The sequence below is a fragment of the Phocoena phocoena genome, chromosome 8 (assembly GCF_963924675.1).
Source record: "Phocoena phocoena chromosome 8, mPhoPho1.1, whole genome shotgun sequence".
Lineage (NCBI taxonomy): Eukaryota > Metazoa > Chordata > Mammalia > Artiodactyla > Phocoenidae > Phocoena > Phocoena phocoena.
Window position 1 is genome coordinate 94467649 of NC_089226.1, and position 22655 is coordinate 94490303.

The following is a 22655-nucleotide window of genomic DNA, read 5'->3' on the forward strand; positions in this document are numbered from 1 at the left end:
GATGTCTTTTGGACATCTAGGGGTAGTGTTACTCAAGCAGTTAGATATCTAGAGCTCAAGGGAAAAGTTAAGACTGAATATATAGCTGGGATTTAAAACCATAGGACTAGATGAGATTACCCAGAGAGTCAGAATAGGTAGAGAAGAGAAAAGGACTGTGGCCTGATTTACAGGTACAGAAGATAAGGAAGAACCAGAAAAGGAGACTGAGGAGTTGCCAGTGAGTTAGGAAGAAAACCAGGAAGATGTCTGTAAGATAGACTGTGATAAATTAGAGATACACATTGTAAACCCTGGAGCAACAGCTAAAAACATTTTAAAAAGAGGCATAGCTAATAAGGCAATATTGGAGATGGAATACCATAAAAATATTCAATCAAAAAGGATTGAATTGATTGAGAAAAGAGTAAACAAAGAACAGATAGGAAACACACAAAAAGCAAGACAGTAGACATAAACCCCAACATGTCAATAATTACATTAAATGTAAATGGTCTAAACATTCTACTTAAAGGACAGAGATTATCATTCCAAATGCTATCTATGAGGAAAACACTGTAAAATACAGTTGAGATAAAAGAATAGAAAAAATTATACTAGAGAAATATGAATCACAAGAAACTGGAAGTGATTTTATCAATAAAGGACAAAATAAACTTCAAAACAGGAACATTTCCAGGGAGAAAGAGGGATAATATATAATGATAAAGGAGTCAATTCATAAAGAAGACAAGCAATCCTAAGTATGCAGGAACTAAATAACAGTGCTGCAAAATGTATAAAGCAAAAACTGACAACTGAAAGTGAAATAGAAAATCCACAATTATATTTGGATATTTCAGCACTCCTCTCTTAGTAATTGATAGAACAAGTTGATAGAAAAATCAGAAAGCTATAGATGACCTGAATAACACTATCAACCACTTTGGCTTAATTGACAGTCATGGAACACTTCATCCACCAATAACTGAATACACATTCTTCTCAGGTGCACATACAATATTCATCCACCAATGTGTTGCACCATAAAATAAATCTCGATAATTTTAGAGGAAATGAAAACATTAAAAATGTATGTTCTCTAACCATAATTCAAAAAGACACATACACCCTGTTGTTCATTGCAGCACTATTTACAATAGCCAGGTCATGGAAGCAACCTAAATGCCCATCAACAGACAAATGGATAAAGAAGATGTGGTACCTATGTACAATGAAATATTACTCAGCCATAAAAAGGAATGAAACTGGGTCATTTGTAGAGACGTGGATGGACCTAGAGACTGTCATACAGAGTGAAGTAAGTCAGAGAAAAACAAATATTGTCTATTAATGCATATATGTGGAATCTAGAAAAGTGGTACAGATGAACTGGTTTGCAAGGCAGAAATAGAGACACAGGTGTAGAGAACAAATGTATGGACAACAAGGGGGGAAAGCAGAGGTGGGGGGTGGGGGGATGAATTGTGAGATTGGGATTGACATATATACACTAATATGTATAAAAGATAACTAATAACCTGCTGTATAAAAATAAATGAATAAAATTAAATTTAAAATATATATATACGTATACAATAAAAATGGAAATTAAAAAAAAGTTCAGGTTGAGAGGAATGTGTGTGGAATTCCAACGAGTCCTAGGTTAGAATAAAAGATTCCTTGATGAATATGCTGAGATAAAATGAGACTTTGAGAAGGTTTCCTGACAGGACAATGTTTAAAGCAAACAATAAGTTTGGATGAAGTATAAACAGATGTATAATTCACGAACACTTGATGCTGGTTTGAAGATGGTGTGGTATACTAGAAAGAGGTCTGGCCTCAGAGGTTAGAGGCTTGTGCCTTTCACTGTAAGACCTGAGGCAAGTGACTTAATCAGTGGTATTTGTTTTTCTCATCTAAATAATTTTAAGAATGAAGGAGTTTGATTAGTCTATCTTCGTAAGCTTTAATCTTTCATCAACAAAATTCCAATATACTCACACACACAAAAAGTATGTTCTCTGGTCACAGTGGAATTAAGTCAATAACAGATATCTGTGGAAATCCCTAATAGTTAGAAATGAAATAGCATATTTCTAACTGCATGGGTTAATAAAGAAAAAGAAATAAATTAGAAAATATTTTTAGCTGAATGAAAATGAAAGCAATGTATTTAAATGTGTCAGGTGGAGTACTTGGAGATCTATACTTGAAGTGCTAATATTAGAAAAGAAGAGGGACTTCCCTGGTGGTCCAGGGGTTAAGAATCTGCCTTCCAACACAGGGGACATGAGTTAGATCCCTGGTCGGGGAACTAAGATCCCCCATGCCACGGGGCAACTTAGCCCATGTGCTCTAGAGCCCGTGTGCCACAACTAGAGAGCCTTGTGCCACAACTATTGAGCCCACGTGCTCTGGAGCCCGTATACCACAACTAGAGCGCCCCTGCGCTACAACGAAAAATCCCACGTGCTGCAACTAAGATCCCGTGTGCCACAACTAAGACCCAACGCAGCCAAATAAATATTTTTTTAAAGAAAGAACTAAAACCAATTAAGCAACTACCTTAAGAAAATTGAAAAGAGCAAATTAAATACAAAGTGAGTAGAAGAAAGAATAAAGATAAGCGTGGAAATAAAAGAGAAATGGATGAACAATGGAGAAAAATCAATTAAACAAAAGCTGGTTTTTAAAAAAGATCAATAACTAGACTGTTCAAGGAAAAAAAGAATAAATTACCAGTATCACAAATCAAACGGGGGCATTGGTACAGATTCTAAAAATATTAAAAGGGAAATACATATGAAAACTTTATACTGTTAAATTCTACAATATAGATGAAATGGACACAAACTTCAAAAGACACAAAGTGATAAAAACTACCTCAAGAAGAAATAGAAAATCTAAATAGCCACATATCTGTTAAAGTAATCAAATTTGTAGTTTAAAACTTTCCACAAAGAAAAATCTAAGTCCACATAGTTTTACTGGCAAATTCTATCAGATGTTAAGAAATAATACCAATCTTACACAAGCCCTTTTCAGAAAATAGAAAAGATAGAAATATGTGGCAACTCATTTTGTGTGGCCATTATTACCCTGATACCGAAGCCAGACAAAAACATTGCAAGAAAAGAAGACTGCAGACCTATAGCCCTCCTGAGCATAGACACAAAATTCTTTTTTAAAAAATTAGCAAGCCAAATCAACATACAGAAAGGGCGATACAACATGACTAAAGAATATAAGGTTGGTCTAATATTTGAAAATCAATATAATTTACAACAGCAATAGAATAAAGGAGAATAACCATATGATTAATAGATACAGAAAAGATAATTTGACAAAATTCAACACTCATTCATCAATGTCTTTAAAAAAAACAAAAAAGAATCTTCTGTATAGCCCAGGGAACGCTACTCAATGCTCCGTAATGACATATATGGGAATAGAATCTAGAAAAGTGGACATATGTATGTGTGCAGCAGAAACTATCACGACAGTGTAAAGCGACTAGACGCCAATAAAAATTAAATATTTTAAGAATTCAGAGGAAGCCTTTGTGTGAAAAATAAACATAGAAGACCCTTGTGTTAAAAAAAAAAAAGGGCTTCCCTGGTGGCGCAGTGGTTGAGAGTCCGCTTGCCGACGCAGGGGACGCGGGTTCGTGCCCCGGTCCGGGAGGATCCCACGTGCCGCGGCGGCTGGGCCCGTGAGCCACGGCCGCTGAGCCTGCGCGTCCGGAGCCTGTGCTCCGCAACGGGAGAGGCCACAGCAGTGAGAGGCCCGCGTACCGCAAAAAAAAAAAAAAAAAAAACATAGAAAATATATATCCACACAAAGACTTGTACACAGATGTTCATGGCAGGTTTATTCATAATAGCCAAAACCTGGGAAAAACTCAAATGTTAAACAACAGATGAATGCAAGGGCAAATTGTGGTATATCCATAAATGGACTACATCTAAGCGATAAAAATAATGAACTGAGACACGACATGGATGCTTTTCCAAAAGAGGTGAGCAAATAAGCCAGACACAAAAATGTACATACTGTACATACATACTATACATACATACAAACGTACTCTTATGAATAAAAATACAATCCACTTATTAGAAGTTTTACAACAGGCAAAACTAATCTAGAGTGACAGAAAGTAGATCAACATTATCTGTTGCTGGGGATTGGCTGGGATGAGGCACAAGGGAACTTTTTGGGGTGAGGAGAATGTTCTGTATTTTGATTGTAGCGATGGTCACATGTCCAAACTCATCCAACTCTACATGTAAAATTGGTGCGTTTTATATAAGTAATACCTCAATAAAGATGATTAGTTTTTCAATGGTCGTTAAAAACTGTCAACTTTCACAGTTCCTTGGCTTTCTCCTTTACCTGGACATTTGCTTAGGCCTCAGGTCTAGGCTACCTCCAGTTCCATTGCCTCCGTTTAGTGTTTTCTGTTGTGTTCTTGTATAGACGGCAGATTTGCCAGGCATCTAGCTGATGTTTATTAAATGCTTGCTATAGTACTGTACCAGGTGTTACAGGTAAGTAGGTGAAGAAGATAGCTTTTCCGCCTTCGAGGAGCTTATAATCAAGTTAATACAGGAGGTAAGACCCTTATAGTCCTGTCTACTGTACACAACTGAACGATTAAGGGTGAGTTGCACACACTCTCTGCTGTGGTCACTTCTGACTTGGTGGAGAGGGCGAGACTTGAGGTAGGCTTTGGAGAATTAATAGGTGGAGATGGGCACTATATGGATAGGGGTGTGCTGGGAGGTCAGGCAGGCACTTTGACCTGGGGGGAGTGAAAGGAAACAAGAAGATGAGGAAGTATACTGGATATCCTAGATTTGTAGGAGCACTGACTCCAGGTTGGGACATTAGAAATGATGAGGCTGGAGAATGGTTTAGGGCTAAACAGAAGAGCTGAAATGTCTGTGGGCAGCGTGAAGGCCTTTCAAATGACTGTTCTGCTTGGGGACGTGATCAGAGCTAGTCTTTGACACCATCGTGTTGACACACGTGATGGAGTGGAGCAGGGAGGGATCAGAAATGGGATGTAACTACTTAAGCAGTAGCCTAGGTAGTAAGTGACAAGGCACTGAGCTGAGTGGTTGCTGGACTCACTGGGGAACTTGCTGGGAAATGTTGAAATCCTTTGGGATATGGGATTGAGAAGAACAGCCGCTTCACCCATATAACACAGACCAGCCACACTGCTTGTTACGGATCAAATCGTATCTCCCCGCCCCACACTAAAATTCATATAGTGAAGCCCTGACCCCCCAGTGTGACTGGATTAGGAGATAGGGCCTATAAGGAGGTAGCAAAGTTTAAGTGAGGTCATGGGGTGGGGTCTTAATTCATTAGGACTGATATCCTCATAAGAAAAGGAAGAAACACCAGATCTTTCTTTCTGTGTGAGCAAAGACCATGTGAGGACACAGTGAGAAGGTGGCTGTCCACAAGCCAGGAAGAGAGGCCTCACCAGAGGACAGATCTGCAGGCACATTGATCATGGACTTCTGGCTTCTGAGAACTGTGAGAAAATAAACATCTACGGTCTAAGCCACCCAGTGGGTGCTATTTTGTTATGGCAGCCCAAGCAGACCAATACACCACTCACCACGAGATCGCTTACCACCCACGTTCCCCATCCCATAAATATAATATCGAGGATCTCAGGGCTTTATCTTTTGGTGACACACCTTTGTGAAACAGTACCTTAGCCTTTGGCATCCTGCCCTTAGCCACTTGGATAGAAGTCAACCCTCTTAGCCCTTCCCAGCCATCAGAGTGCGTGATTCCTCCTGTCTCTACAGCTCTTCACTATTTTCAAGTATTTTGACTCTTTTGGACTTCATAACCACTTATCTCACTTCCTATGAGATAAGCAGGAGTTGGTTTTCCCCATTTTACAGATGAAGAAATGGAAAATCAGAGGGTTTTAATGGCTTGTCTAAGATAACCAAGCTAATAAGTTGAAAAGTCAGTTTTCAAATCCAGCTCTCCTGTCTCTCACTCACCACACAGCTTCCTGGCCCGTGCTTTGCTATGCCCTCCTCTGAACAGAGCTTTCTGTTCAAACCTATCTCAGACAGGAGATGTGGGCTGCCTTTGGGCATTCTTCTCTTCCTTCCCTTGTTCTCCCGACACACACACATACTCACTCACACACTCATTTATTCATTCTTTCTCTCTCCATAATGTAGCTTGGCCTTAGTGTCATAACAACAGGGAGCTCTTCCTTTTCCCCCAGAGCCTAAAAACGGCAGAGCTCCATTGTGGGTAGAGGACAGAGCAGGGATGGGGTGGGGGGCTTGTGAGGCAACCAAAAGAGAAATCTCAGGAGGTGTGGCGAGAACGCTGCAGCCCCTGGATTATCCGAACTGCACCTCGACCAAGGCTCTGGGGGCATCTCACGTGGGCCCCACCATGGGTTTATTCCCGGCTAGTTAAGGCAACACCTAACACATGGTGTGCACAGGGTCATCGACTGAAGCTTCTTTTGGAAGTTTGCCCTTCCTAAAGCCTGTTGGTCTGTGTGGAGCTAAAAAAAGAAAATCTGTTTGGAATCACAGAATTCCTGGGAAAGTGTCGACTCTCACACCCCACTGTCTGTGGAACTGGCACACATCTTCTCACTTCTGAGCCCTACTTTGAGGGATGGGTTGTTTGTGGAGGGCCTCTTGTTCCTGAGCAGCTGAGCATGCAAGTCTGAGCCTGTGTGAGGAGAAAGACCCCCACTGCTGCATCACCCCGACTGGCCGAATCAAGGGTTTCTGCTGAATCATGGACCAGCCAGCTTGTGGTGCCCTGAGGTTGGCGGTTGTTCTTGTAGCGAGACCTGGGACAATGGGATTGGTGAGAAGCCGACAGCAAGAGCGATTTCTCTGGAGGTTGGAAAGAAGCTATCTACAGACTGCCCCTGAGGTAGAGCGGAGGTGTGGAAGGCTTAGGGGCATGAGGATCGTGGAGGGATGACTGGGGAGAGGAAGGGTTTGAGCCCAAGGGTAAGTGGAAAAGCTCTGAGATGAGCGCTCTCAGACACAAGACCTCTCGGGCCATTTTAGGGAGCTGGCCTTGTGCCGGCCCAACCCCGGGGACACGAAACAAAGAGGTTGGCCTTCCAGTCCTGGGCTTGGCTCGTCAGGGATGCACATGACCCCTTGAGGAGCAGGGTGGGCAGGGTCCACGGCCAAGCAGAGGCTCTGAGTTCACTCCAGGCCCATCTCTAGCCTTCCTCTTCCCATTCAAAACCCAAACAGAGCCTCCCCTCGGCCCCGCCTTCCCATTCGTTCTCTCACTTCCTCATTGTACTATTTTCTGAGGCATTCAGACGCGAACGGAATTGGCTGTCTTTCGGAGCTTTGTAGACGTGTGGGCTGGTCAGGCAGATACATGGGTAAGTCACACGGTGTTCTGTGCTGAGATACTATTACAAACAGTTCTGTGGGAGCACAGAAGGAGCAACCACTGGCCTGGGGGTGGAAGCTGGGGTGAGGCGTGCTGTTAAGAAAGATCTTCACAGAGGACATTATCATTTGGAGGCCACAGAGCATGAACAGGAGTTCTCCCGGCAGAGAGGGCTGGCGACGGGGCACAGGCGTCCGAAGGAGACAGATGGCAAGTCCACTACTGTGGCCAAGTGAAAGGCCCCAGACGGTTTGGGGAGCAATGAGTGGTCCTGGCGGCCAGACAGGGAACGGCTGAGCTATAGTAGATACTCAAGGAAGCCCTGCTGGCCTGGTCCTCCCCAGGGACACTCCTTGGAGGCACAAGTCCCAGGGATGGGTTACGTGAGTCACCAGGGAGGCCCAAATGACCCTGTCGAGCCATCCTGCCCTTTGTCAGTAGCACTCATCTGGACTCCAGGTTACTGGGGTTGCTAAGCAGGGGTGCAAGGCAGGCGGCTTCCCATACACAAGGCGTTTCTCCCTCTGCTTCTGTTCCCGCCCTGGGACTTGGCAGGGACTTGGTGTGGAGAGTCCAAGAGCTGCCATGACCCTAACAGATGAAAAGGGTCATTTTTAAAAACAAGTTCCCAGCTCAAGCCAACCTGAAACCATCTAGGTCCATATTGAACGAGAACTTACCCTACAGGTGCTGAATCTGAGATGTGGCTCCAAGAAAGCAGCATTTAAACCGTTGGGAAAAGATGAAAAGGAGTCTCCGGCCGCACTCAGAGCTGGTAGCCGGAGGGAGATGTTTTCCCCCGGGAGCAATCGTGGTCCTTCATGTCACCGTTGCCACATCAGCTTACCAAGTCCATGCATGTGTCATCTCCATTTAATGCTCCCCCCGCATTGGTGAACTGGGCAGGGACAGGCTTCTTCCCCTCCTTCAGATGTGAGAGCTGAGGGTCAGTCAGGTCATTTGGCGAGCGAAGGTGTCTCCCCCTCGGCACGGGGAGCGGGGCGGGGGGCTCCCTTGGAGAGTAACTGCCTATTCCTTGAGTCACCTTCATGCTGGAAAGCAAGGAAGCATCTATTCCATGGCAGAACCTGGGCCCCCCCACCCCTGCTTCATAATTTGTATTTAGAGCTTTGCTTTAAAAATCCCCCAAACAAACCTCCTGCAAGTTCTCTCAGCCACTAAGTATAGAGCCAGGACGGGGACCTGCCTCTTCTGGAAGCCTGTCCTGCACTCTTTGTGCCAAGCAGCCAGGTCTCCCCGCCCTGGACTTCCATGCCCTGGCTCACCTCTTGCTTTCGGAACAGACCCTGGAAACACAGATGGTACCAGTGACATGGAGGGGCCATGATGAGCGCACTGGAGATGCAGGGGCAGCCCCTGTTTCCCCCCTTCCCCCCTCTGCTGCTTGCCTGCTGGGCAAGGAGGTCCTCTGGGATGAGGGGGGTGGCGCTCCAGCCCCTCGCAGGCCACGCACCCCTCTTTGTGCAGGAGCCCTAGCCAGCCACCTGTTGTTAATCTAGCCCTGGTAATCCATTCTGTACTGTGTCAGCAGTTCAAAAGGGCACTGTTAGTATTTTTTGCCGACTTCAATTAACGTGAGATTTCAGAGGCCCCTCCGATCACATTTCATCTGTCACAAGTCAGGAACAAAATAGACAGGTTCCAGTTGAGAGGAGGAAGGAGAAGGAGTTTATTGCAAACAACAACCAAACAGACAGTTTGGGCTGTGCCCAGCCAAGGGTGCGCTGGGCACACGCAGCGGCATCAGTGCTCCATTTGGCCCCGTGCCTGGGCCCCTACGTCCTCTTCTCATCAACAGTCCTCCCCTCCCCCAAAGATGTAAGTGCAATAACTTACTTTAAAAGGCAAGAACGTTTCTTTTAATATTTTTGCTATAATGTAGTTACATGGTGGTATAGGCAGTAAAACTTTATGGAACCGACCTCATTTTTTTATACATTTTTCTGAAGTTTTAATGTCTTTTTCATATATATTTTTAATATTCCACCCCAGGCCATCAAGCTAAAAGAAAAGTTGCATTTATACAGGGTTACGGTATCTTACAAGGAGAACAGTCAGTATTGATTGAGGTTCATGTTCCTTCCAGCACTCAGCTCTCTTTTCAACCACTGCACACCAAACAGACTATTAGACATTGAAAACTGTCCTTCAAAATCAGTAGTATAAAGGCCTAGCTCTATGTATGTACGTGAAGGGGAAGAAGGGGCGGGGCAAGGGCAGGTAATGTTTTGTTCACTGGAACACCTTCCCCTCCCTCCAGCATCCTCAGGGAAGTCACGTGGGCTCCCAGTGACTTGGAGAAGTTGGGTGTTTGTTGTCTTCCCGTTTTTCTCTTTCATGATCACGCATTATTACCCTGGGGGCCTGTTTGCCAGCCATCCTCACTCCCGCTAGGCCTGTTTGCTTTTGCACCTGACAGGCCATCACGCAGACCCAAAGCCCCAGAGCGTCCAGCCCTGAGAGGGAATGGCTGCGGAAGCGGGATTTGTGGTGGTTTCTCCTGGAAGAGTTCCTCTTGTCCACCCAGCGGGAATGAGGGCGGAGGGGACACTGTCACTGGGCCCAGCGTGGCTGCAGCCATGGGCGCTGGGAACCCACCTCACGATTGCTACCCCACCCCCTTGCAGTGTCTTTGAACTAACTTGGCCACCACGCTTCCCCAAGCTGGAGGCATGGTGGTGAGAGCTGAGAATCAAGTATAGTTGAACAAATTCAAGGAAAGTTCCAAAGCCCATGTCTTCCAACTGCCGTTGAAGACTTGGGGACAAGCCTCTCTGTGTGTCCCCAGAGCCCTCTCCTCCCACGCCCTGGGAGCAATGAGGGCATCTGAGGGTGGTAGCAGCAGCTCAGCAGTGTCAAGCCTTGGCTGCCGAGACTGGTTCCCAGCAGGGATCAGAGGCTGGCAGTGTGGGAAGGCTGCCCATGGGCCTGCCAGCCACCCATCACTTCCGGCTTGCGTGGCCGTCTCTGTTGAGATCTTAGGCAAATAGCAAAGAAAACCCCACCTCTTTTAGCTTACTGGCTTAGCAGTGACCCCCAGAGAGGGTCCACTCTCCCCTGCACCTGCCTTCACGAAACCTCACTCCTGAGGAGCCGCCCAAGCTTGCCTAGTCATCACGGGAGAGGCTGCAGGGGCACCTCCCACCCCAGCAGCTGACAAGGCAGAAGGCCTGGGCCCAGCCTCCTGACCGGGGGAGCTCTGCGCAGCACCGGCCATCAGAGCCCCTCGCTCAGCTCTGCCTCAGGTGAAACACGGCTCAGGGTGGTCACGTCCCCCCCTGGGGGCCAGGGTCATCTCCACTGTGAAGGGATTGGGCTAACTAGAGGGTTTCTAATCCCTCCCCGCTGGGCGATTCTGGGATTCTCGGAGTGTCAGGCAGGCCCTTGAGGGCTGGGACAGGGTGAGGACAGGCCTGGGGCTGGGAAGCTACCTGTGGGGAGATGCATAGGGACATTTTACACCAACATTTTAATCCTAGATACTTGACTGTGTTGGTGGGACAGCCAGCCAGAGACACACAGCCGCCTTCTATCGGAAGCTTTTTCTTCTCAAGCTTTGGGTTGCCTGACTTAGGTCTGGCCCAGGCGGAAAGCAGACACATAGAGGAATTGATGGCCTGGGGTCCCTTCCAGAAGACTCCACTTAGGGCCCTCCTTCTCCCTTCCCTCCTCCTCTGCGGCTATCCTAGCTCCTTCTCTCTGTCTGATTCTCTCCCAGGGGAGAACATACCCCTGGTGAAAGTTCCTCTCATGTCCTTCCCAGCCAGCAGGGCATTTAAGGTGGAGCTGGGGGACTGTCTCCAGCCCAAGGCCATTTCTTCCTTCCTCTTTCTAGATTCTGGGAGTTTGAGTTGTTTCCGCCAACCTCAGAACTGGAAAAGGCTTCCTAAGAGTCAGTCTAAGATCCTCAAATGTAGGAAACACTAAGCCAAGCCTCCAAGAACATTTAATTCAATATCCAAGACCCTTTTCACTTCTAGAAGGTCGACTTTAGAGCTACGGTTCACGAAGAGGTCTGACTCTTGTTAAGGGAAGTCAAAGCCAGTTCCTTCCCCAGTCTTGTTTCTGGAGCACATGAGAACGTGAGACAGAGGTGGAGACCACGATGTCCCCGAAAACCTACGCAGCTCAAGGGGGAGGGTCTCACTCCTCCCTGCCCACCACCCAAGAGGCTGTCCTGTGTCCAGGCCTCTGGGCCTGGTGGACCTGGCCCTCCTCACTGACAGAATCGGGGTAGAAAGGAGAAAAAGGCAGGCCCTTCTCCCCAGGGGCTACCTGCCGGGGGGATTCCCAGGGCTCTGAAAGGCCTGCTTTGGAGGACAGGTACCCTGTGCCCCGAGCTTAGGTGACGGCTGGGCCCTGGAGCCTAAACTCAAGCCGCAGGCCTCATATCAGGCAGAGGTGGCACCCCTGCAGAAGGAGGCCCCTCCCTGCAGGCAGGGAAATCTGCTTCCAGAGAGCATCCTGACCTCTGTGTCTGGAACAGAGCAAGTGACCCAGAGGAGCTCAGCCCCGCGAGCCCTTCCGGAGGCCAGGGCGAGGCGCTGGGGTCTCCCATCCCCTAGGGCAGAAGTGCAAGGGCAGGCGCTCTCTGCCCTATGCCCAGAGGAACACAGAGCCTCCGCCTGAGAGGAAGGCTCTGGGCAGGGGTGGCGCTGGAGACTGCCGAGGGCCACCTGAGGCCGCGTAGGGGCTGGCCTGCCGCTTGGAGCCTGAGTGAGCGTGCACTCATCCTCTGGCAGACCCTGCAGCTCTTGGTCCTCTGCCACCGTGCCCGCCGGCTTAGCTGGTGTGTCTGAGGTGTAAGTCCTTCCACACCAGGACACTGCTCAGCAGCCCCAGTGAGTGACCAGAATGGGACATGGGGAGGGACAGGCACCTCCAGATCCTCCTGGAGGGGCTTGAATGGATGGAGAAAAAGCTACCCGGACCTGCCCACTGTCGCCGTCATTCTGCCTGCAGCGGGATGTCAGGTGGCCGGAGAGCGGACCTGTGTGCATGAGCCCCTGACCCCCACTCCCCTGGACATCTCCCCGCAGCCCTCCCTGCTCCTAGAAGCTTTCTTCCAGCTTCATGGGTACCGTGGGTGGTCTGCATCCTCCCTTGCACTGTTCACCCATATCCAGGGTCTCGGGGTGCGAGGGCGGCTGTGCATCCTCCGGGGCCAGGGTTGCTGGGTGGCAGCAGGATCCTTCGGCTCCAGCTCGTCTCTCTCTCTGCCCAATCCCACCGGGTGTGCCCAGCACAGGGGACAGCAGGACGGGGACTCCTCGCCATCCAGGGTGAAGGCAAGGCGGGTGCCTTGGGTCCAGGAGGTGGGATTCCGTGGGCTTTTAGGGAGAGAAAAGGAGATGGGAAGGCCGAGGCCGACTCTGCAGGGCAGCCTGTTCTTCAGACACAGTCATTGGCCTGGTGACCAAGGGACCACACAGCAGAGGGAAGGACGGACATGACTGCACTGTGGCCACTGCGGGGTCTGCATGGGAGTCTATCCTCGACTCAACGGTCAAACCGGGCAGGGCAGAGGAGCAGGAGTGGGGAGAAAGGGTCTTCAGCTTATAATGGATGCAAAGCTGCAAAACTCGGCCGCCTGGCTTCCTCCACTGCCTCTGGCCGGGAGCAGGGGGCTCGGCCTCAGTGTCTGCTGCCCCCTCCCTCCCAACAGTCCATGGGGCCTCAGACTTGGAGTGGCGGAAAGTGCTGAGGGTCAGGCCCCCGGCCCCGGGCCAGGCTCCTAAGAGGAAAGTCGAATGGGGGGTTGGGGGCCTGGGAAGCATGGGCGTGGCCTGTGCCCCGAGATGGGGGAGGGCATGGGGATGGGACGGGGGTGCTCTGTCATGTGGCCCAGGAGATGGCCGCGCTGTGCTCCTTGGCCTTCATGCGGAGGGCCGCGATGCTTGACGTCTTGCGGTCTGGCTCACCGTTGAGCTCGTAGCCGTTGAGGCCCGGGTTGAGGCCCGCGGCTCCAAACAGGCTGCCCATGTGCGTCTGGCCCACGTGGCTGCCAGCCCCAGAGACACCCAGGAAGTCGGTGACGCCGCTGGCCCCAGAGCCGGGGGGGTGAGCGTGAGGGGACATGCAGGCGGGCACAGGGTCACAGGGGACCACGCACGCTGGCACTGGTGAGGCAGCCCCGTTGTTGCTGATCCAGGACGGGTTCTGAATCTGGGGAGAGGGGAGGCAGAGATGTCACAGGCTGTCGGGGGCTGGGGTGCGGGGAGTACATCGGGGCTTTCCCCTCCCCCACGGATGACCTCTTCTCACTTACGAGCCCACCCTGATGATGAAACCATTCTGGAGCGTTTACTTGGGAGCCTCTCAAAACCTTTATGGCCATCTAGCCCCTTAGGAGCCTTTGGCTTTTAGGCTCTGGCTCCTCTGTTCCCAGGGCCAGGCGAGCGAGCGGCAGATAGAGGTTCCGTTTTAAAGACTGAACTTGAGATTTCATCAAGCGTCTAGTGAAAGGGCTGTCCTGGGGACACAGCTCACCAGCTGAGGGCAGCCCGCAACTCTAGAGGCAGATGCAGACTTTGTCTCTGCATCCGTGGACCGCTAGGGTCAGCAAGTGTCTCACTCGTCTCTGGCTCTTCCCCAGGCCTGGCAGGCCCTTGAGACTTGATGGACGGGAGCTGACGTGAACCCAGAGAGTTCTGGCACTGGGAACATGGGCTGTGGGCTTGCAGGCTGTGGTGTGGAGGGGATGGGGTGGACAGCGGGGGCCTAAATTCTCTCAGAAGTTAAGGGTAGTGGTGGAGCTTCCAGGGGCTCAAGCCCTTGAGGCTTCAGAAGTAACTTCCGGGACTGAAAGGGCTGCCTCAGGAGGTGGTGAGGGGAGGGATGGAGCCGGGCTGGAGGTGGGGTGAGGTGGGGGGGACGCATGGAAGGTGTTCAGGCAGTGGGTGGGGTTGACCTGGACATGTTGTCTTCTATCTGTGTAGCTGTAATCCCTTCCCTCCCCAGCTTCCACCTCTGGACCCATTTTCCTCTCAGCGTTTATGGGGAGATAGAACTGGGCACTCAGCCAAAATTACATCCCTCCAAGTGTCCAGGTTGCCTGACTTTACTCATACTACTTCTCGTCCCTTTGCATCCCACTGAGGACTCAAATGCCCCAGGATGAGGGAATGACTGACAGCCATGGAGGAATATGTTCTGGTGGGGATGGGAGAAGATGGGACAGACTCCTGGGAGAGCCGTGAACACGCAAAACAACCTTTCTGAAACTGGATAAGTCACAAAGCACTTTTGCACAATCTAATTTAGACCTTCGAACAACCTCGTAAAAGAGTTGAGGCAGATGCTTTTATAAAGCCCAATTCACAGGTGAAGAAACCAAGGCTCAGAGAGCTTGTGACTTGCCTGTAGTGAGAAAGCTCTGGAGCTGGGAAGACGAAGGATTCCATGTTCATTCCCCTATCCTAGGAAACACTCTGAGTGGCTCCCAGGGGCCTGGAGGACCCCCCGGCCTTCAGCAAAGCTTCCTCGGTTCTGATGCTCATAGCGCAAGTGGCCAAAGTGGCAGAAGAAAAAGCCACTCTCACCACCCTGGCCTTCCTTCCCTAAAGTCCAGCCAAGGCTGGGTCAACACTTACGTCGGACAGAAGGAGCTCTGGGCCTCCCACATTCTGGAGAAACGCACACGCCCGGAATGGGCCCCGAGTCCTCTTTCCGGGGAAGGTGCCCCTTCTCAGAGCATGAGGGGCTGGGGGGCTGGGGGCCAGAGCCGGCGGCTGGAGGCAGGCACTTACCTGGGCATAGTTCTCCGCTCGGGTGAGGAGGGGCAGCTCATAGGCCGTGGAGAAGTGGGTTCGAACCTGCTGCATCTGCCCAAAACGCTCCCTCTTCCTCCACTTGGCCCTCCGGTTCTGGAACCAGACCTGCAGGACAGAGCAGTTGTCACCCGGGTCAGGCCAGGAGCTGGAGGCCCCGCCTTCGGGCAGTGCCAGCCTTTCCCTTGAGTCTCACCAGCTGCAGTGTAGGGTCGAGGCCATGGGGCTACAGGTAATGTGACCGCCTCGGCCTTTATCCTCAAGAGTTTACAATCTAGAATGATAGACGTTGAGAGCCTGGAAGGCACTTTACTCCAGTTTATCATGTGGGCCTGATCTGGGCCCAGTAGCTTCATTTTTCTAAGCTTCACAACCTAGAGCAGGCAAGTGTCACACACACAAGACACACGCCACTAGTCATCTTAGCGGTCATCTAACCCACCCCAGCATGGGGGGCGGCCTGATCCACTGGGGCCACCGACTCCTGGGGAGAATCTGATAAGAGCTGTGAGCGCTCACCCAGAAAATCATTCTCTTGGACGATCGCACACATGTATTTTGCCATCATTTTCCAAAAGGTCTGGGCTTCCTGGGACCTCTCCGCCCAGGTTCAGGATTCCCACTTCAGACGTTTGTCGGAAAGAGTCTCCCAGCTCAGAACACCCTGGGTTAAAGATTCTCTGGGGGACAGGGGTTCCGTCGGGCTCCAGAGGCAGTCAGGAACGGCTTTGCGGAGGGAAGGCTGGGGCTGGGCTCTGAGTGCTGGCTGGAGGGACGGAAGTCCAGGCCGAGTTTAGAAACAGCAGGGCACACTCAGGAGACCTCGGGAGGCCACGCTGCCAGCTGGGGGAGTGATGGGAGGGAAAGGACCATGGAGGTGGGAGCCAGATTGTGGGGGGCCTCAAATGCCAGGTGGAGGGGGTCGCCACGGTGCCTCGAAGAGAGGCAGCTGCTGCAAAATCTCAGGCTGAAGAGTAGCCTGGTGCCGAGGAGGAGAGGAGGCCCACCTGTCACTGAGCATGGGGGTGGGGTGTTGGCGTGAGCTGACCAGGTACTGGATGGGGAGGGCGGGCTCTGAGCCCGGTGTGTGAGCCAGGGTCTCTGGCCATGGGGGTGGAGGTGGGGTGGGTCCTTTTCCTTTTGCAGGAGCAAAGTTTCTGGCAGGCTGAGAACTTTCCTAAGGCTCACGGGCAGGAGCTCGCCTTGGGATCTGTCACTCCTGCCAGTGACTTGGGATCTGGGGAGGGGGGGCGACGGGGACAGGGGAGGGTGGGAGAGGGGGAGTGAGCAGGGCTCAGCTTCCAAGCCAGGAAGGGCTTCAAGCTGAGTCGAGGGCAGGACTCAGAGCTCCCTGGAGGGAGATTCCTGGCGGCTTGATGTGCACCTGCCCGCTGCTGACTGAGGTGCACGTGGGCGCACCTCAAACAGCACACCGCCCCGCCCCCCCAACCCGCAGTCTTGCTGAGAGCATGGAGCTTCCTCGGACGAGGGGGAGGGAGCTGGGCCTGAGGCCTGGATGGATTCACCATGCGGCAGCATAGAGGCTGCTCGGCCCACGGGTGCCCACTGGGGTGCCTGGCATAACCACTGGCCTCAGTTTCTGCATCTGGAAAATGGGGCCAATATCTGTGCTGACCTCTTCCCAGGGGTGGTGCCTCCGAGAGCAGCAGGTGAGCTAGATGGGAAATGCTGTCACAGAGTTTTTAGAGTACTTCACACTTGTTTATCTTATAGCTCCTGACCTTCCTTGCTGTCTTTTGCTAGAAGAAAGAGGTCAGAAAAGAAAGGGGGTGTGTGTGGCCCATGTTAGTGTGCGGAGGGTGGGGGTGAGGAGGGAGGGTGAGGCTGCAGCTCGTCCCAGTACACAAGCATGAGTGTCACACACACACACAGAGCGCTGCTGGCAGCTCTTTCAGCGTCACTCTGTTTCCTGTCTTGACTCTGGTGTAGGAGAGGCGCTCTCCTGGGTCCCCCACCCCCACCCCCGGAGCCCGGCCCTCTCTTGGGCTGGAGTCTCAGCCGCTGCCCCACAGCCTCCTGGGGCTTCCTGTCCTCCTGGGGCTCCTGGGGTCCGGGCCCAGGCCGTCCACTGGGAGCCAAGGGCAGATCGGGTCTCCTCTGTGCACCGCTGAAACGGGATCCCCCTTTATCGGTGGTCTGGAATGGGGGACTGGGGGCAGGATGAGAGAATGAATCAGAGGCGCTTGTTTTCATTTCATGTTTAATTTCCTGCAGGCTTAGCTCAGTCTTTCCGCTCCTTCCTCAGCCCCCCAGGGTTCTCTGAGGGGGAGGCCAGCGGGAGGGGAGAAGCCCACGGGAGGCATCTAGATATATGACTGCTTTCTTTCTTTGAGGCCGGGGAGAAGGCTAGAAAAAGGTGACGTGTCCGCCACTGGGGGGTTGCTGTTGAGTCTCTGTGGACTCGGTCCCGTGGTGGGATCCAGAGGTGCTGGTGGAGGCGACACGCAGGCGCGGCCTGGGCTGGGAGGGACACGGATGGGGAAGGAGGCAGCCCAGTGTCCTGCACGGGGGCCTGGGGTTGAGGGGAGGAGCAGCGTTGGGGGAGACGGAGTGCGTGGTGGTGGCTGGAGGTGAGCGCGGGGGAAGAGGCGGGGGAGAGGGGAGACCTGGGTTCTCTGGGAAGATAGATGAGCCCGGGGGAGAGGCAGCTGAGAGAGCACTGTCTTGGGGAGGGAGTGGAAGAGGGTCAGGCTGAGGGATTTATTTGAGGGCTAAAGATGGAGATCGTGGGAGGCGGCACAGCTGCGTGGAGCAGACCGATGGGAGAAGAGCTGCCCACCTCCACTCCCTCCTCTGGGTCTTTCCTCCCTGGGCCTTACCCTGTGTACAAGGCTGGAGGTTTTCTGTCCAGATGAGGCTTAAGCTAAGTCAGCCTCCTGGTCTTCGGCCTCCTCACACCTAAATTGGGTGGTGGCAGGGGTATCCTGGTGGGCCCCTTCTGTGCTCACATCCAAGGGTCCTGAGACTCAGAGCATCCTTCCATTTCTGACCCTTGGAGCCTGGGGCTCTGACAGCTGCCCCCTTAGGTGCTCTGTGCCTCAGGCTCTGTGGCCCTAGGCCTGTCTCCACTGTGCAACCCCAGAAGGAAGGGGGACTGCAAGGTCCCAGCCTTCCGTTCTTCGTGTCTCGGCCCAGGACCACCCTGCTCCCGGCCCACCCCAGCCCGGGCCCGCTCAGCACAGGCCTCTCCCCGAGGAACCAACCATCTTGGCAGGGTCCTTGCTAACCGCAGCCCATGTTGGGCCAGGGCGGGGTGGCCCGGTGCAGGGAGGCCTCTGTCTTATTTTCTTCAGACACCAGCTGCGGAGACTGGAGTCCCAGACAGCAGGGAGAGGCCCCTGCAGCCCCCTGGAGTGGGGCCAAGCCCCGGGCTTCTTCCCAGGAAAGGTCCATCTCAGGGGCCCCATCACCCCCTCCCTGTCCCCACTGCCACTCTACGCCAGGCACCTGGCTTCCCACCAGCTGAGTACGGGCCCTAAACAAACTCAGCAGAGGCAAGCAGGGAGATCCATCCCCACATCCCCCATGCTTGGGGCACTGCCAGGCTCAACCCAGAGGTCTGACATACATGACAGTCCCACCCACCCCGCTGCCTTTATACAAAGAAAAGTCTCAGAACAACCTGGCATGTGTCCTGCTACGGCAAACTAAAGTAAAAGAAGCACTGGGCTGGAACTCAGGGTCCCACATTCTATTCTCAGCACTGCCACTGAATCACCTTTCCTGAGTCACCTGATCACAGGTGATCTCTTCCTGCCTCTGGGCCTCTTCTTCCTTGATATCAAATGAGGGGACCAGGTGATCCTTTCCAGCACTAGCATTCTATACTTCTATGGCCCTTCCCTTAGATGATAAGATATGCACACATTAGAGTTTCCCTTTCTGCCTTGGCTGCCAGGAAGCTCAGGGTTGAAATTTGTGCTCAGTGGCAAATATGATCCTTAGTCTAGATCTTTGACATAAATACCTTCCCATTTTATGACTTTGTTCTTGTTCTTAGGTGAAAATAATAAACCTTTAGTTGTAAGCTGCCCCAGCTCCTTTTTGGAAGTAGGCATAAATGTGTGTGAGTGTGTGTCTGTGTGTGTGTGTATGCAGGGAGAGCGCTCCATTTTAGCACTCCATTGTGGTGCCTGAAAAATGTAAAACGTACCCCAGCGTCATTTCCGTGTGTTGTACTAGAAGGACCATCCTTCTTTTGATACTAAGTGAATTTTACTTCTTGGCACTCCTGTCCATTTGTTAGGGACACACACGTGCGCACACATGTGTACTGCACAGAAAATGAACCGTTTGCTTCACACAAACACAGCATCTACAGGAATGCCCCATAACAGCCACCCCCTCTCCACCTACTCCTTTAGCTCCTCCCAAATCCATTGGCTGAGCTGAGGCCAGATGCTGTGGTTCCTGTCCAGACTCTTGAGGCACCAGGAAGTCGCATGACTCAGGTGGGACAATGGGTGTGAGAAGGTTTCTGGAATCACAGTGAGGCCTCAGCTGCCCTGCCTTTCTTCCCCAAACACTTACTGCGAACTGGAGAGGAATAAACCGGGAAGCTTGTTTCTGGGAATTTACAGATAAACGACCTGAGTGTTCAGCATCCCCTCGGGTTCCTGCTGTTTCTGGATGGCTGTGTATTCACTAACAACTACCAGTCCCTTTTCACATTAGCCGTCTTATATTATTTTACTCTATTTTATTATTATTATTTTTAAGTTTTGGCTGCGCCGCATGGCACGTGGGATCTTAGTTCCGCAACCAGGGATCTAACCCGAGCCCCCTGCAGTGGAAGCGTGGAGTCTTAACCACTGGACCAGCAGGGAAGTCCCCCACGTTAGCCATCTTAGATGAAAACGTTTCTGGACCATATTACAAATGCCTCTGCCTTTTTAAACAGAGCATGGTTGAGACTGATGAACCTTTTATTGGTGCCTTAGAAACACTGCTGAAGATTCTCTAGTGAACAAATGCAACAGAAGGCGCCCTTGGGGTCTGCGAAGTAACAGGGCTTTTTGTCCTGGTGCTGAAAAGACCTGAGCAGAGCTGTGCTGATCTGATCTGAACGGTGCTGCTTGTTTTAAAAAAACTCCTCTTTGCTCTGAAGCTGTTGATTTCCACAGCCCACAGGAGGGGGAAAATAGCTATCTGCCAACACCTGATTTGCTGTTTCTAACATGCTCTGGGTTGGGAAGGCAGGCTGAACATGACGTTTATTCTGTGTTATGCTGAAGCTCAAGCTTTAATGCACGGATCTTGTCGCCTGTGTCTGGGGTACTTAGAGGACTTTGATTCCTTTCTGGTTCTTTCTCTGCTGTAATTTCATGCAGGGAGGGAAGACACACCTCTCTGGTCAAAGGAGGTCAGTTGGTCCACGTCTGTTTATTTTTTGCCTTTGTTGCTCTGAGTTCGGCCTTCTCTAATTGGTAGGAATACAGGGTTGAACAACAGACAGTACCTGTCCTCAAGGAGCTCATATTCCAGTGAGAGGAGACAAACAGATAAAATATTTTAAGCCGTCATAAATTCTATAAAAAAGATAAAATAGGACAATGTGGTAGAAGTTGACCTGGTTTGCTTGTGTTGTTTTGTGTTCATTTGGATTGAGTTGTGTTGGGTTGGGTTGAGCTGTATTGGGTTCTACTACTGTGTTATGTTGGGTTGGGTTGAGCTGTGTTAGGTTTTGTTGTGTTGTGTTGGTTCTGGTGGGTTCTGTTACTGTGTTGAGCTGTGTCATGTTGTGTTGAGTTGTGTTGAGCTGTGTTGGGTTAGGTTATGTTGTGCTGTGTCGGCCTCTGTTGGGTTGCGTTGAGCTCTGTGGGGCTGTGTTGGGTTGAGCTGTGTTGGTTTAGGTTGTGCTGTGTTGTGTTGTGCTGGGCTCTGCTGGCCTGTGTTGAGCTCTGTCGGGTCGTGCTGGGTTGAGTGTTTTGGTGGTCGGGTGATGGTGGGGGCCCCTTCTTTAGCCATGGTGGTCGGGAAGACTTCTCAGAGGAGGCATACTGAGTTGGAACCTGAAAGATGGAGGACGAGGCAGCCATCCTGGGCAAAAAGAAGATCTGGGTTGTCTCTGTTTCTGCCCACTGGGCTGCTATGGATGTATTTAAATTCGTCCTGTTTCCTTTCTAAGAGATAGGCCTTCCAGAGCAGAGACCAGTCACCATCTCCTTCATGAAAGGGCCTGGACTCCCACACCACGTAGAACTCAGAAGTACAGCTTACAGGCTTCCTTCCTGTCCACTGGGAGCTTCTCCCCAGCTCCAACCAGAGCAAGAGGCCAGTGAAGTGAGTAAAAGCCGACTTGCTCTGGTTGGAGGCGGGGCGTGAGGGGTGGGATCCTTGCACCGAGGTGAAGAAAGCCCTGGCGTGACCGGGGACAGTCAGGTGGTCCCAGCTCCGGCCACCATCCCAAGGGCAGGCCCTGCTCTCCCGCGCCCTCCCAGGCGCCTTCACTGACCTGCACGCGGGCCTCGGTGAGGTCGGTCCTCATGGCCAGCTGCTCCCGTGCGTACACGTCGGGGTAGTGGGTCTTCTGGAAGACTTTCTCCAGCTCCTCCAGCTGGTAGCTGGTGAAGGTCGTTCGGTTCCGCCGCTTCTTGCCCTTGTTGCTCTCGGAGTCCGCCTTCTCCAGTGGGCTGGGGAGGTCGGCGCTGGCCCGGTCCTGGGGCCCCTTCACCCCAGCCTCCTTCACGCTGAGGTAGCTGCTGTCCATCCCCACGGTGTCAGAGTCGGGTGGCAACTCTGGCTCACCCAGGGAGCTCTCTTTGGCTGAGGGGGGAGAAAAGAAGGTCAAAAACCAGTGGCTGAACTAAGCATGAGAGGAGGGAGGGACCGGGGAGCCATCCCTTGCCTTTGCCCTCTCAGGGAAGTATTGGGTGCGAGGTCAGGAGGCCCAGGTTCTAACCCTGGCTTGCCATTAACATGCTGTGTGACCTTGGGCGAGTCTCTGAGCCTCTCTGTCCTCATCTCAGCATGGGCTCCTTTCCACACCAATGTCCTGTGACTCTGGGTCAGCCAATCTGACCTCTATAACATTTAATCTCCACCCCACTGACCCTGGGCTCCTCCCTCTAGAAGGACTCCCTTTGCCAGCACTTCTTCGGGCGTCGAGGTTGCTGACTCAGTGCCTCGGACTCCCAGAGTGGGAAGGAAAACTCAGTCAGCAGCCATATCTGGCCCAACTGAGCTTGGAGTGAGGAGGAGAGGCCCCACCTTTCCTGGCCTGGTCCTGTTTGGGGTTCAGCAGGGGCTCTGGAGACTCTGCCCAAGAATCCAGCGCTGAGGGGTCCTGTCCCGGCGCCCTCCACACTGGTCTCACCTATTGTCCAAGTGGTGACCTGCCCCTCCAGGTGGGGGACATCTTTACTAAGGAAGTGGGGCACCTCCCCCTGACACGCCCAGGATGCTGACACGGGGGACCCAGCAGACTTACACAAA

At 51.8% G+C, this 22655-nt stretch overlaps 1 protein-coding gene across 1 annotated transcript in view; it reads right to left on the reverse strand.

The window, feature by feature from the left end:
• Positions 1-13124: 13124 nt before the first annotated feature.
• ALX4 (ALX homeobox 4) overlaps positions 13125-22655 on the reverse strand; it is a 39788-nt gene continuing 30257 nt past the window's right edge. The window contains exons 2-4 of the mRNA XM_065882711.1: positions 21676-21986; positions 15180-15308; positions 13125-13596 (exon numbers count right to left, since the gene is read on the reverse strand). Coding sequence (XP_065738783.1) covers positions 13267-13596; positions 15180-15308; positions 21676-21986 — 770 coding nt within the window. The 3' untranslated portion in view covers positions 13125-13266. The remainder of the gene's footprint in view (positions 13597-15179; positions 15309-21675; positions 21987-22655) is intronic.